The sequence below is a fragment of the Phragmites australis genome, chromosome 9 (genome assembly GCF_958298935.1).
Source record: "Phragmites australis chromosome 9, lpPhrAust1.1, whole genome shotgun sequence".
Taxonomy (NCBI): domain Eukaryota; kingdom Viridiplantae; phylum Streptophyta; class Magnoliopsida; order Poales; family Poaceae; genus Phragmites; species Phragmites australis.
Genome location: NC_084929.1, coordinates 3,641,163 through 3,654,699, shown reverse-complemented (window position 1 = coordinate 3,654,699; position 13,537 = coordinate 3,641,163). Strand labels below are relative to the sequence as shown.

General features: G+C 40.7%; 2 protein-coding genes across 2 annotated transcripts; one reads left to right on the top strand and one right to left on the bottom strand.

Annotated features, from left to right (window-relative positions):
- Window positions 1–1,424: 1,424 nt before the first annotated feature.
- On the bottom strand, window positions 1,425–5,091 carry LOC133928425 (CRM-domain containing factor CFM9, mitochondrial-like). Its single transcript, XM_062374752.1, has 4 exons — window positions 4,934–5,091; window positions 4,601–4,847; window positions 3,473–3,874; window positions 1,425–3,167 (listed from the first exon to the last, which is right to left on the bottom strand). Exons 1-4 carry the CDS (start codon window positions 4,984–4,986, stop codon window positions 1,941–1,943), a joined length of 1,929 nt encoding a protein of 642 aa, XP_062230736.1. The 5' UTR covers window positions 4,987–5,091; the 3' UTR covers window positions 1,425–1,940.
- A 4,680-nt stretch (window positions 5,092–9,771) lies between these two features.
- LOC133927927 (uncharacterized) lies at window positions 9,772–10,299 on the top strand. Its single transcript, XM_062374255.1, has one exon. It carries the CDS (start codon window positions 9,814–9,816, stop codon window positions 10,219–10,221), a length of 408 nt encoding a protein of 135 aa, XP_062230239.1. The 5' UTR covers window positions 9,772–9,813; the 3' UTR covers window positions 10,222–10,299.
- The last annotated feature ends 3,238 nt before the right edge of the window (window positions 10,300–13,537 follow it).

Sequence of the window (13,537 nt, the reverse complement as noted above, 5' to 3'; positions counted from 1 at the left end):
ACAGTGTTGGTACAGTACCGACGACGCGTTTTTCTGCCTCCAGGCCCGTTGTCAGTCCCTGTGACCAGTAATGCTACAGTACTGGTACAGTATGCTACAATGGCCGCAAAAAGTACAGACCCACCCTCTCCGCAACACTGTAGCGTCGCTGTTTAGCACTGTAGCACTAGATGAGATACTGCTGGAGTGCAATTTCCCGTGCTACAGTACTTTGCGGAGTACTGTAGCACTGGATACAGGTGCTACTCGAGTTGGCCTTACCCCGTACATGCATGCATGATGCATAGGGGCTTGGCCCCTGGCAGCCCCTGTCTCCGCCCCTGACAATAGGTTTTGGGAAGCTAACGGAGTGTTTGGTTTGAGGTTTAAGAAGTGGGATGGTGATACATTATCCGATGCTAGCTTCAAATTTAACCAGTTTATTTTATTTAAGAAATTAAATGAGTTGATATACCACCTTCTCATCCCATAAAAGCATCACCTCATCTCATATGAGCAAATGATGATTAGTTTAATACGAGGAATGATGTGATTCACTAAAATTTATAGGATGCAGGGGGGCCTTTAATTTTTTGGGAACGGAGATGAAGGTTTCGTGAGGAACTGAGAAAGAAGAAGCAGTTTGTGTGGTCTACGTGAAGATGAAGGTTAAGTCACCTAATATTTTGGTCTATCCACCCCTGATAGGATGACCCTATGATAGAACACCCAATCACTCAAACCAAACGCCAGGTGTTCTTGTTGTAGCTTTCTTTGCTTCACTAGTCGTTGGACCCGTCATGCGCAAGTGTCAGCCAGTAGCTGCAGGAGGTGGCCGACATGCATGACGGTAGCGCGCTGGACAGGCGGGTGCGTGAGCCAAAGGTGAAACACGGGAGCGGGATTTTTTTGGAGCGGAATATATACGAGTGAAGTAGTAGAGATTAAGTAGCATAAGATGGTTAATTTCTGCGAAATTTAAAGGTAGTCTGTAAGACTAGAGACATAACGTTTTAACTGGTGCGAGAATCACTACGTATTTTTTAAATAATAGAGATGTGGATACTTGCAGTTTCATCTCTGGAAGCGTGCGCAGCTACAACAATAATGTGCTTCTCTGGCCCAAACCATTGTTGTTCCGAAGATGTCCCGCAGTGTGGAGATTGAACTGTTTTAATGAAATTCGTTTATATATATATATTTTTTTTGAAACCCGTGCGTTCTAAATTACCTCAATTGGCATTTGAGGCCGGCTTTTCCTAGGTTAAAGTGTCTTTCTTTTCAGCGGCATGTAATGCCCAAAGTCCAAGCACGCTGAAGAACGACGCCGGGATTAAAACAAATGGGTCGCTGGGGAAAGAAGACAATCTGAAGAACGTGTATCAGACATGTTCATCGCATATACGAATTTAAAGAGAAAAAAATTCTCAAGAGTGAGAACACACTGGGACCTACAAATATATCTATATGCAAGTTCTTCGTTCACAGCAAAAAATCAAAACTCCCACAAAACAATATGTTCTCCAAATGATTGCAGAACAAGAATTTCACATCTCTGAGACCTTCAGAGTTCAGGCACCTCCATCTATGAAGTTTCCCAATAGTAAATTCGCTCCTGCAAGAAACACCGGATAACTTGTCCCCTTATTATGTCAAGTGGTAGAAGCTTTGGTGATGTGCCCAGGAGGCAATGACAGAGTTAACTACGTGCTGGCCTGACGTCATGCTGTCAACTGAGCCCAAGGCACTGTCTGAAACTTGCAGCTGAAGCTTAAGCACTATCTGAAGCTTGCAATTAAAGTTCAAACAGTTGCTCTCATGAAAACCATGTTTATTCTTCTAGTTCCTGGAGTTCTCCATTGGACGAAAACATAAGCAGTACCAGCCATGAAAGAACCAAGTTTGACAATCTTTGGTTCTGACCTTCGTCCATCACATATTAACATTACTCTTTCGAGTTCTCAGTCACTGTCCCAACTTTCATCAGTATCTTTCTTCATTTTACCAGTCTTGTCATTGTGTTTCCAGTTGACATCACTGTCCTCATCGCTACTGCTGTGGTAATTTGAGAAATTCGCCTTAGGGGCTCTCGAGTTTGTTTCTTCCCCCTTATAATCCGATCCCCACAACTCATCTTCAGTGACTAACTCATCATCATTACTGTCCCTGAACATACTGCTATCAGAAGCAGCAATTGAGTTCCGTGGAATCCGATTGGAACCTCTGAATCCCACAGGGATAGAGTTCTGCCTGCGACTAGATCTGCTCTTTTCATTCCTCGTGCTTTCGAAACATCGAGGATGCTCATCAGGAGCATCTATATCATTACTGAAGCCCAGAACATTATCCCTATCGTCACCAGAGTCCCATTCTTCACCTGATGCCTCGATCTCACTATCATCACACCTCGCGTCTGATGTCCTTTTGTTGTTGCTATCTCTCCTTCCCTGGCCTCTATCCTCAACATCTGGGTTGTCATAGCTTCTACTGAAACGCCTCCGCTCACCCACCTCTCCCATAGGAATAAAATTCTGCCTGCGACTGTATCTGCTCTTCTCATTCCTCATGCTTTCGAATCGTCGAGTATGCTCATCAGGAGCATCTACATCCTTGTTAAAGCCCAGAACATTATCCCTGTCGTCACCAGAGTCCCATTCTTCACCTGATGCCTCGATCTCGCTATCATCATCCCACCTCCTCGCGTCTGATGTCCTTTTGTTGTTATTATCTCTCCTATATCTTCCCTGTCCTCTATCCTCAGCATCTGAGTGTTCATAGCTTCTACTGAAACCCCTCCGCTCACCCACCTCTTCTCTGTCCCAATACTGCATTCTTGAAGATTCTTCTTTCTCTGCTGCCTCTTCTTCCTCCCATTGCTTCTCTGCTGCACTTTCTATCTCTGCAATGAAGCGGTCAAGCTCCTCCTGGTCGCTATCTTCAGATGGATGATCGTGTGGTTCTTTTATGTCAGCAGTTCCGGCAGCAGGTTGTGTATCCCCACGGAAAACATAGGGAGTACCTTGCTGTTCATCTATGGCTCGGAAGAATGTAGAGGCAACACGCTGGATGCTGGCCATAGCAACCGGGTCCTCTGGATTGATACCCTTACGACGGAGTTGTGTCTCTATTTTCTTGATGTTTAATTTCTGTGATTCAAGCGCCTGCTCAAATCTAGCCTTGAATAAAGCCTACAATAAGGATAATTGTATCAAGCCCCATTAGCCATAGCAAAGAAGCAACAATATGACTAAAATTATTCAGTAATTAAACTCTTATAAGTTATAAAGATGGAGATCAATTTGAAGGAAAAAAAAAAACAATACTCTGTTTGGGTTAACCATATGAAACCTAAATAAACCAGCATACTCAATAGGAATTGGCAATTTTTATACAGATAATATGCATAATCCAAAGCATGAGGAACAAGGAATGGAAGTAGCAAGAAAATGCTAATTGAGTCGAACCACAGACATATCAATTTCAAGGGGCTGACCTTCCTTTTGGTAAGTGTGTTGAAAGGTATGAGGTTCTTCGGTTGACGGTAGTTTCTTCCTCGAAACATGATAATTGTTTTGGTATTATGAATGTTGATCACTGTTCCACCACTCAATCTTGTCAACATTGCTGCCATTTCCTTAATTTTCTCCTTTGGAAAGTTGTCACAACAAACTTGCACCGTCTCATGGAATTTCCAATGCATATGCATGTTTTGAACAACACCTCCAAAGACTCCACGAACTCCAACAGGCACATAGTTTCTATTTCTGAATCCAATCTTCTTGTAAGCTTGTAGTTGCTCAGCTGTTAACAGCTCAGGGTCATGACGAGGAGCTGGTAATTCTGGTAGCTCATACTTCTTGAGCTTTTGTAGAAGCAAAGCAACCTTTTTCTTGGCCTGAATAAAAGGGAATGGAGCAAATGATAAGTCAATGACTTTGCTACTAAAAGGAAACAGTCCAAAGAAAATAGATGTTATACTTAACTAGATCCTCAAGACAGATCTGGAAAGTGTACTTTTTAATAGGTATTCAAATTCAGCAACTGAATATTAAGTATCCGATCACTAAACAAATAAGCCTTATGTAGTCATTTTAGGAAAACTAACTTTTCTAAGCTGAAAAAGAATGAAAGCACTGTATTTGTTAGCAATCACCTATATTCATTGAGAACATCAGGAATGTTACAACATATTGTGAAACCTTATAAATGATTGGAATCATAGGATGCTTATGTATGCATACATCAGGTGTGGTTGTCTAAACCGAAACTTGCGATTGACAGGCACATAAGTCGGGTATGACATTCATAAGGCAGCTATTGCACAGATTCAGTTCAGCAGAGCAAAACTCTCAACAATCCAACCATATTCAATATTTTCTGGGATGCAAAAGTATGTGTACCAATATCTTTAACATTAGACAACACATTTTCAATCCGTTCTTGAAAAATACATGGTGAGCTAACCTTCGCAATGATGAAGGCACCTTAAACATGAGCATGCTGAACACAGAAGGAACTCGGCAGGGCGCGACAATCACAATGGAAAGCTGATTTTACTACGAGATTCAGCAAGCACTACCACTGCAAGCAGGGGGGGGGGGGGGTTCAGGTGTCTCCTTACCCTTCGCAGGCTGTAGATGAGCTTCTCGTCCTCGGTCATGAGCTTCTTCCTGAGCTTGACGGCGCGGCGGAGTTCCCGCTGCGTGCGGCCGGTCTCCCTCGCCATCCGCTTCTCCACCTTGCTCCGCATGCTCCTCCCCTTGGTCGTCGACATCGCCCGCCGCCACGCGCCCACCGCCAGCAACTCCGCGGACGCCAAGTCCGAGGCCGTGACCGCCGCCTCACCCCTCGCGGCGAAGCTCCCGGAGCTAAGCCACCGCAGAAACACTCGCACGTCAGAGATCCAGAGGAAGGGGGAAGAGCTGGTGCTACTGCTCCGGGTCGAGGGGCGCACCTGCGACGGAGCGACGGCGAGGCTGCACGGAGAAGGTTCCGCAGAGCCCACATGGTTGGCCGGCTCCGCCTCCGCCGACGATGCTGGAATCTTCTGGAAGGCGGCGCTGCGGGTTTAGGAGGCGGCGCGGGCGATAAACCCTGGCCTGGTGGTGGGGACGGCGGGGTTGGGTTGGGCTGGCTCCGAGTCAGGTGCTACGAGGAGCTGGCTCTGCCGTCGGATGCGCGGTGGTGGGCATGAGCCATCCGATCTGACGGCTGAGGTCAGCGCGAAGGTTGCAAATGCAGTGTAACTGTGGCAGACTGGCAGGTCGACAGTTTAGCAGTGGAATTGAACACCCTAACTCGAACACACGTTGATGCATCTACTTGCACACGTTCAACTAAAGTATGTTGGTTTTTTTATCTCTTCTATATATAAGAAAATTTTAATTGAAAATTTTGAAAATACTATTCACCGAAAATTTCGGGTTGAATCCGGAACCTTCGAGTTCAGAATTGATTGTACAGTATCTAGAGTTTTCATATTAAATTCAGAACTTTCAGGTTCAGCAGAGAATGAACTTGAAACTAAAAATAAAATACGTCTAAAGAGTTTCAACTCAAATCAAATAAAATTGTGTGTTCTAAGTAAGGATTCTAAATAGATCTATGGAGAACCTACAATTAATTTCACACGAGCAAGTAAACCGAGCAATATGTATAAATATTGAGAAAAACTCAAGAACAAGGATACAAGAGAGAAAATACAAGATTTATTTTCTGAAATTCGAACACCTCCTCTAGAGGTTCATACGTCTCCGTTGAGAGGCTCGGTCACACTTGAGCTAGATCTCTATCAACTATTTTTCTCTCTAAGCTCAGTCACACTTGAGTTTGGATTTTTACTCTTGATTTTTTTTCCTCCAGAGGCGAAATCAAAGCTTTCACAAAACTTCTTGTAGCACGACACAACCTTGAATGCTCGTTGGCGACGCCTAACCGCCTAAGAGCTCAAAGCTCTAAGAGTAACAAACGCGACGATGAACTTCTTACCAATGAACTCGATTGCTCAAGATGGGAGATACGCTCACTTACACTCAAACTTGCAATCTCTCAACCTAACTTACTTTTCTTCTCAAATCATACATTAGATTGCAGTAAGAGAAAGTTTTTTTTAGCTCTAGAAGGTTTTCTTTCGTGCTCAAGTAACAGCAAATAAGGGTGGGGGTGAGGGGTTATTTATATCATTTCCAAAAAAACTAGCTGTTACACAGTTTTTTTTAACTAATTTAGAGTATCCGAGTCAATCCGGAGTATCTAGATTGGCACTTGAACGTGTAACCGAGAACCCTGATCGAAGTACAATTTGGAGGGTCCGGACAACTACCAGAACCTGAGTCTCCGGGTCAATCCGGAGTATCCAGGTGAAACACTTAGGTCCTAACAGACCACCTGACTTTGAACTAAACCCATAGACTCCGGGTCAGCTCGGAGTGTGTGAGTTTAGCATAGCTGACCCTCTGAAAACAGTGATAACTTTTGATCTCGAAGTTCGATTTCGACGATTTTGGACTCTACGTAAAGATTATTCAGAGGGCTACACATATCAACTGAATTCATGATCCAAAACATATTTAATCAAATTAGGAACACTTTAAAACCCAATTCAGACACTTACACACTTTATACACCAAATTTCTAAAGCGAACTCTCACTTTGGATTGATTAGAAACTCTTGAGCACTGAGACACGACAAATAGCTCTACGTTGTATCCCTCTAAATAGTGCGGCATACATATACTCAAATTCAAATGTATAACTCATTTAAACCAATTCGAGCCTTTGAATACCTTCAAGTACCGTTTTTTCCTTTCAAACCTTGAGGATTGCCAACTTTTATATCGTATTCACTCTAAATCTTCTTGATTGTTCATGTGATTGATGCGAATCACCCATAGCTTCTCATGGCCTCGCACAGTATTGGCGCAAACCCTTCACTCGCTCTTCACCACCGTCTTAGTTTTTCAGCACCAAGCCATTTGCTTGCCTTTCACCATCGGATGATCCATCGCACGAGTCTTGCTCGTCCTTCACCGTCTTGCCATAGAAAATCATTTTGTATCCTATATCTTCAATAAATTCACGTTATCATATATAGAGTTCAATCTTATTTTTCACTCTTGGCATATAGAATATCTTAATTCAGCTCATGCCTTGTTAAGGAACTTAACCTCAACCCACTCTCAAACACAAAACACATAGGTTAGTCCATTAAAACTCAATTGATAACTTTATACCTTTAGTTACTTAGTCTCCACAAGTGATTTAGCCTTAATGTTTATTGCCAATCTTCTTTGAGCTTCTCCTTTGGAGCATCACCTAGAGCTCATTCATCTTGATGTATATCTCTCCTCCATGTATCACCTATGGAACAATCTACCAACAATTTTTTAATAACATTGTTAGTCCATATGTATTATCATTAATTACCAAAACTACACAAAATGATTAGATGCATTTTCACTATCCTAACCTAGTGGATGAGTAGGCTCCCGAAAAGAAGTTTGTTTGATTGACTACATTCACTATTACAGTTTGACTCGGCGGGTTCAAATATACAGCTTCATCCTGACCCGGGAGTAAAACTCAATTCGAGTTTCACTCCGCGGCCCACTTATCAGTGTCATAAAATCAGCTATATGCGAGTAACTAATCATAATATCAACTCTTGTATCTGCTCATGTGGCCTCAAATTCAGTCAACTAAATAGACTCAGCTCAGCCTATCCAGACAGATACAACTAAACAAAAAAATCTTCTTTTCAATAAATATAATTTCGCTCAGCCTTCTTATACAATGCAGTTATGCGAAACCTTGGTTAGGGACCAAACACAACCATAGAGGAGATGCATAGATTTTATGGAGTATAGTCACACATTTCAATCGCTAAACACAGCCACACGTGCATATACACATCATACCTAGGATGCCAAGACCTAGCTCACATGAGTTAAAGGAAATCATTGTCATGTTCGGGAGTTGAACTTAGGGTAGTTCCAATGGTTAGAGCTAGCCGCTAGCTCTAATCATTAGATCATATTTCTCAAAATTTATGCGGGTGTCATTCACAATTCCATATACCTCATAGAGGAGAGATGTGCTGAGGTGAGGCCTGCTCCATGCTTAAAGCTATCTCAAGAGAAGTGTGTTCTAATGGTTTGAGTTAGCATCTAGCTCTAACCATTGGAGCAATCCTTAGAACCAGTAGGTTGGGAACAAATTACTCTATTATTAAGTCATTAATTAGTTCCTATATTGAAATTTTCCATGTAGATTGCCCTCTGAAGAGAATATGTATGCAAAATTGTGGAGATAAGGGTGACAAATCGCATTGCTTTGAAGATCTGTGATGAGTATGCTACAAATGTAGTTGATAGAGTGGGCGCATCATGCTCATAACTCAAACTCACAATATAAGCAAAGTTATACTTGTAACTCATTCTCATTTCAAAAAGACGTCATCTTTAGTACAATATGTTAGAGTAAATCCTTGTGCAGTTAGTTTAATCTCTTTTTTTTTGTTAGCACTATAGCAAACCGACTGTAGCATAGGTCACTATTTGTAGCACCAACCTACTGTAGCAACAGTAGGTCAGTGTTTTGCTATAAATAGGGCAGCATCCCCTCCCCCAATAGACACCAATTCAGAATAGCTTCAATCCAATAGAAGCAGTAGAGGTTGTAGCAGCTATAGCCTTTTTAGGGTGTTTAAATAAACATCAAAAGCTGTTTTGTTTATCAGCAGAAAAGAAAAAACTCATTCTGACAAATTTATGTGTTCAGTGTATGCTCACATATGTTCTTACAGTCCACCTCTCGCAAAATCGATTCCAACACAATAGCGTTACTTAGTCTTAAGGCAGCACCAAAAGTTAAAGATATACCTGGCTCATTATGATCCTAGCTAGCATTATATTGTAAATTGTGGGCAAAATCGCTATTTTGTGATCACTGGCTACCAACTCTGTCTGTGGTCACACCTAAATACATGATAAACAAGGGAGTCTTTTACCGATGTTCTTATCACTTAGCATTAAGATGCCCGTAGCATGCTCATTCACTCACTCTACTCGTGAATACAGCTCCGTACTCGTGCAGCCGCAACTCTGAATCGTCTAGAACGCGTGCCTTCTACTTCTAGATGGACGCAACCGTCCAGATGTGATGGTCTCGAAGACATAAAAAAGGAGGAGAGAAAATGAGTTGACGAGACCATGCATACATGCACATAGTATAGCCGTAGACCAGATCAAGGCGAACGTCAAAAGGCACGTATGGCATGCAACTATGGATTGGATCATCACGTGATAAAGAAGCAAAAACAGTGCTGCACAAGTATCCCTCCCTCTAGATGGTCGTTTTCTTCGCGAAGAAAGAACTGAGTAGTACTAGTCCATCTTTTTCTTTGCGAAGAAAGAATTGAGTAGTACTGGTCCATCTTTTTCTTTGCGAAGAAAGAATTTTGATGTCCAGCCAAGCAAGCACCGATATGTATATACTATGATAATCATCTTAATTACCTAACCAAATTGGAAAGAAATCACTTTTCTTTTGTTTATAACTGGAACCACCTCTTCAAGCACTTCCATTTTGCATGCACTAGAAGTTAAACTGTTCGGCTAGACGTACTTCACGCCGACGCGTACGTGTGTCCAAAAGCTTAAACTTTTGTGAGAAGATTAAAACAAACTAGCTATAGCCCAAATTCCAAAAGCTTAAACTTTTGAGAAAAGACAAAGAAAAACAAACAAATACAGTCCAAATTCCATCGGGATGCACCTTCCTTCAAATTTCGTGCGTAGCCAACCGTTTTGCAGCTCACCTCTGCCCATTTCCTCCATGGACTGCACAAACCAGCCAGTACCCGACCCGGAGCCCTCTCCGGCCACCGCCGCCGTCACCTTGCCACAAGAAGCCACCGGTGACTCCGAGTCCGACACCGCCGACCTCTCGTCGGTGACAGACTGGGACGACAACGACGACGCCGAGTCCTGCAGCGGCGGCTATGTCACGAGCGGCGCCAACGGCGACAGTGACGAAGAAGACGTGACCATGGAGGGTGATGTGGCTGACATCGACAGCAAGATGGCCGTCCCCTGGTGGCGCCGAACGCTCGAGGATGCAGCGGAAGATGACGGTGGTTGTGCGCCTGCGGTGGCGGTGGAGGGCGGGGCAGCGGCCGGCGGCGGCCATGCAGCCGAGAGCAACAGGCTCTTCTGGGAGGCTTGCATTGCCCATGGCTACTAGATACAGCTAGCTGCCAACCTCGAGCAACTATGTTCATGCTTCAGCCGGAATTTCGACAGACAACTTTTACGGCATGCCACCGACTGAAGCAAGCAGTTAGTTTCTTCGTCTGAATTGATTAGAGTTCTACACTTCGCATTCGAAATCAATAATATTAGGGGATGCCTATAGTCTGCATTCCTTCTATTTCCGTCTCTCAATATTTTTTTGTGTTCTTTTTTGTTTTTGGTCATGTCATCCAGAAATTAATATTAGAGACCGAGTAAAGCTTATATTGGCTGTAATCATCTTGTTATAGCAATACAGATTAATAAAGCTTCTTATTATCGAAAAAATATGAGTAACAGGTTTACCCGTTCTGGATGACATGACCAAACATCGGTAGTTGTTGTGTTTTTAGTTCATAATCATAATTTAAATATTTTGAACCCTTAAATTAACATAATCTAGCTGTGATTTTAACCTCATTAGCTATAGGGAATCACTACCATAGAAACCTAAAAACTTGACGAGCTATTACTTTCTATTTACTGAGAATTGTCAATGATAATATTTCAACTTTCCCGCACTTGCAAAATTTGAATTTGAGGACCAGAAATAGACTATCATCGAAGGCTTTAAAAAAATAATAAAGAAATAATTTTAATAACTGATGTGCTAAAATTGCTATAAATGTAGCTTGTTACCATTGTCATGAAACTTGGTTAGGTGGGTTAAATTGCTGAAGGGGCTACACAAACAAAGTAATACACGTGTGTTAAAAGAAATACATATCCTATAAATATTAGCAATCTATGTGAGGTGAGTTGGTTATGTGGGCTCTCGCAAGCAAAGTTGTATGTAGCGAGTTTGATTTTCAAGAAACATGTGTATATTTGACATGAAAAATCACGTGACTTTTGACTTATGACTAGCAATGCCCTATCCTGCAAGGTGGGGTTCCATATGTAATTCTTTTCCTCTTTTTTAGCTCCAAAACAGCTAGATTTGGAAAGTCGGTTCTAAATTGACATTGAGTAGGGTTTCTAGGTTATGAATTGATATATTCATTTCGGTCATAAATACTTATCGCTTTGATCAAGATTTGATTAAAATTTTAAAACTTTGACTGTTAATAATTTTTAAAATATTTAGTTTAAAAATATAAAAATCATATGTGCAGATCTGTCTTGAAAATATTTTCATAATATTATATTTTTATTAGATATTATAACTATATTTTAATACAAAATAATAATTAAAATTAAAATCAAAGTTGAATATCGAAGATCATAAAAAGTTAAAAGTGATAAGTATTTATGATTAGAGAGAATAGTAAGTATAATGGAATAAGAATAAACATTCTTTTATTGTGACTTGTACTCTTCTACATAATGTGTAATAGTATAAAATATTTTTATGATCATTTATAACTACGCGGGCACATGATATAAGTGTGAATTGGTATGCTTATGATCACAGCCAAACAGATGGACTTGAGGCCTTCAGGGTGCCGGTCAGAAAGAATTAGAAATAGACTATGGATACAGACATTTCACTACGAGAAATATAACTCGTATGTTCTTACATATATGTTACCTATCTCGATCATTTATCTCTCATTTTATTTATCTCTCGGTTGATTTTCTCGTTTATCTTTATAATTTTTTTTACTCATCATTTTAATACTGATCTTAACGCAAACAAACCGTTATACGTTCGCATATCCTGTAGAATTTTCATCGCTCTAGCTGGTATTCGCGTAGCCGCCGCAGTTCTGAAAACTTGTACGTCTTCTAGACAGCGGCAAGCCGCACGCACGCAAACTACGCAAACGTCCAGACGCGCTAGCTGGTCCCCAAAATGAAAAGAGAAAATGAGCTAAGAAAAGCACAGACCAGATTCAGACAAAAGGTCAAAAGGCACGCATGGATCTGTCATACACAGTAAGATAAACATCCGAAACAGTGCTGCACCAGCGTGTATATATACACGCCGGCGTATATATATACTTCTTAATACGATATACCATATAAATAAATTAGATATACTTTTTTCTCATTATGAGTATATTTATATATTTATTCTAAGGTACTCCAATATAAACTACATAAAAAATAAAAAATAAATCTATCAATTTTATTAGATTTTTATAATACATTTATATTTGTACATAAAATATAATATACTAAAAAAATATGCAAACCACCTTAAAAAGTATACATACCACTTGGATAATATTATATACATACTATTTATCACATGAGATACTCCTTATGTTATGAGATATGTATATAAAAGTATATACTCCTATGAGTACCAAATATGCTTCCTATATATTTAGCAAAAAAATTCAAAATTAGACAATATACATGAGCGTATTTACCGAAATAGACAACATGTTATCATATTTATAATTTTAGCATTCATATTCGGTACATCATTTACCGAAAATAGAATTTTGGTACACCATACGCCGAAAAATAACAGATCCGGTCATAATCGACACACCGTGTGCCGAATATGACACTGTAGCCCATATTCGACACACCATGTGTCGAATATCAACCGTATTCGGCACACTGTATGCCCAATATGACCTTTGTCGGTCATGAAGTCACTAATTCGGCACACGATCATATTTGGCACACCGTGTGGTGAATACGGCACTGTAACTCATATTCGGCACACAGTGTGACAAATACGGTTGATATTCGGCACACGGTGTGGCGAATACGGACTACAGTGCCGTATTCACCACGCGGTATGCCGAATATGGGTTTTTTGGTGTACGGTATACCAAAAATCTATTTTTGGTAAATAATACGCTGAATACGGATGCTAAATTTATAAATACGATAACATGTTGTCTATTTCGATAAATACGCTTATGTATGTTGTCTAATTTTGAATTTCTCCTTATATATTTGTATATATGTATATATATATGTACGTACTATGCATGTGTAGAGAATTCGAAGTTGCTTCTGATAGTAGTGAAATTCCTAACATGTCACGTTTTCTATTCGTATTATCCTTTTGTCGATGCTCTGATTAGTGTGTGTGCTTGCACGTCATCAAGCATCCATATAAGACAGAGAATCCGATTAAAGAACCGATAATTTCTTTTTTTGGATAATTTTCATTATAAACTTGCGATCGCACCACCAATCACCTTAAAGATAGTTGATTTGTCTCTAGGCATGCATCGCTCCAATCACCTTAAAGTTATCCCATACTGCTAAGCTTTACACACCAACCGACACATGCATCCAAAAGCTTAAAGTTTTGATGAGAAACAAGAAACGAAATTAAGTATGGTCCGTCCAAATTCCAT

What these genes read in the sequence shown, in the direction of transcription:
- LOC133928425 (XM_062374752.1), bottom strand. Translation starts at nt 4,986, where the DNA reads ATGTGGGCTCTGCGGAACCTTCTCCGTGCAGCCTCGCCGTCGCTCCGT. An exon ending in TCATCTACAGCCTGCGAAGG is followed by an intron (nt 3,875 to 4,600) that starts GTAAGGAGACAC and finishes CCTTTTATTCAG; the next exon opens with GCCAAGAAAAAGGTTGCTTT. An exon ending in ACACACTTACCAAAAGGAAG is followed by an intron (nt 3,168 to 3,472) that starts GTCAGCCCCTTG and finishes TCCTTATTGTAG; the next exon opens with GCTTTATTCAAGGCTAGATT.
- LOC133927927 (XM_062374255.1), top strand. Translation starts at nt 9,814, where the DNA reads ATGGACTGCACAAACCAGCCAGTACCCGACCCGGAGCCCTCTCCGGCC.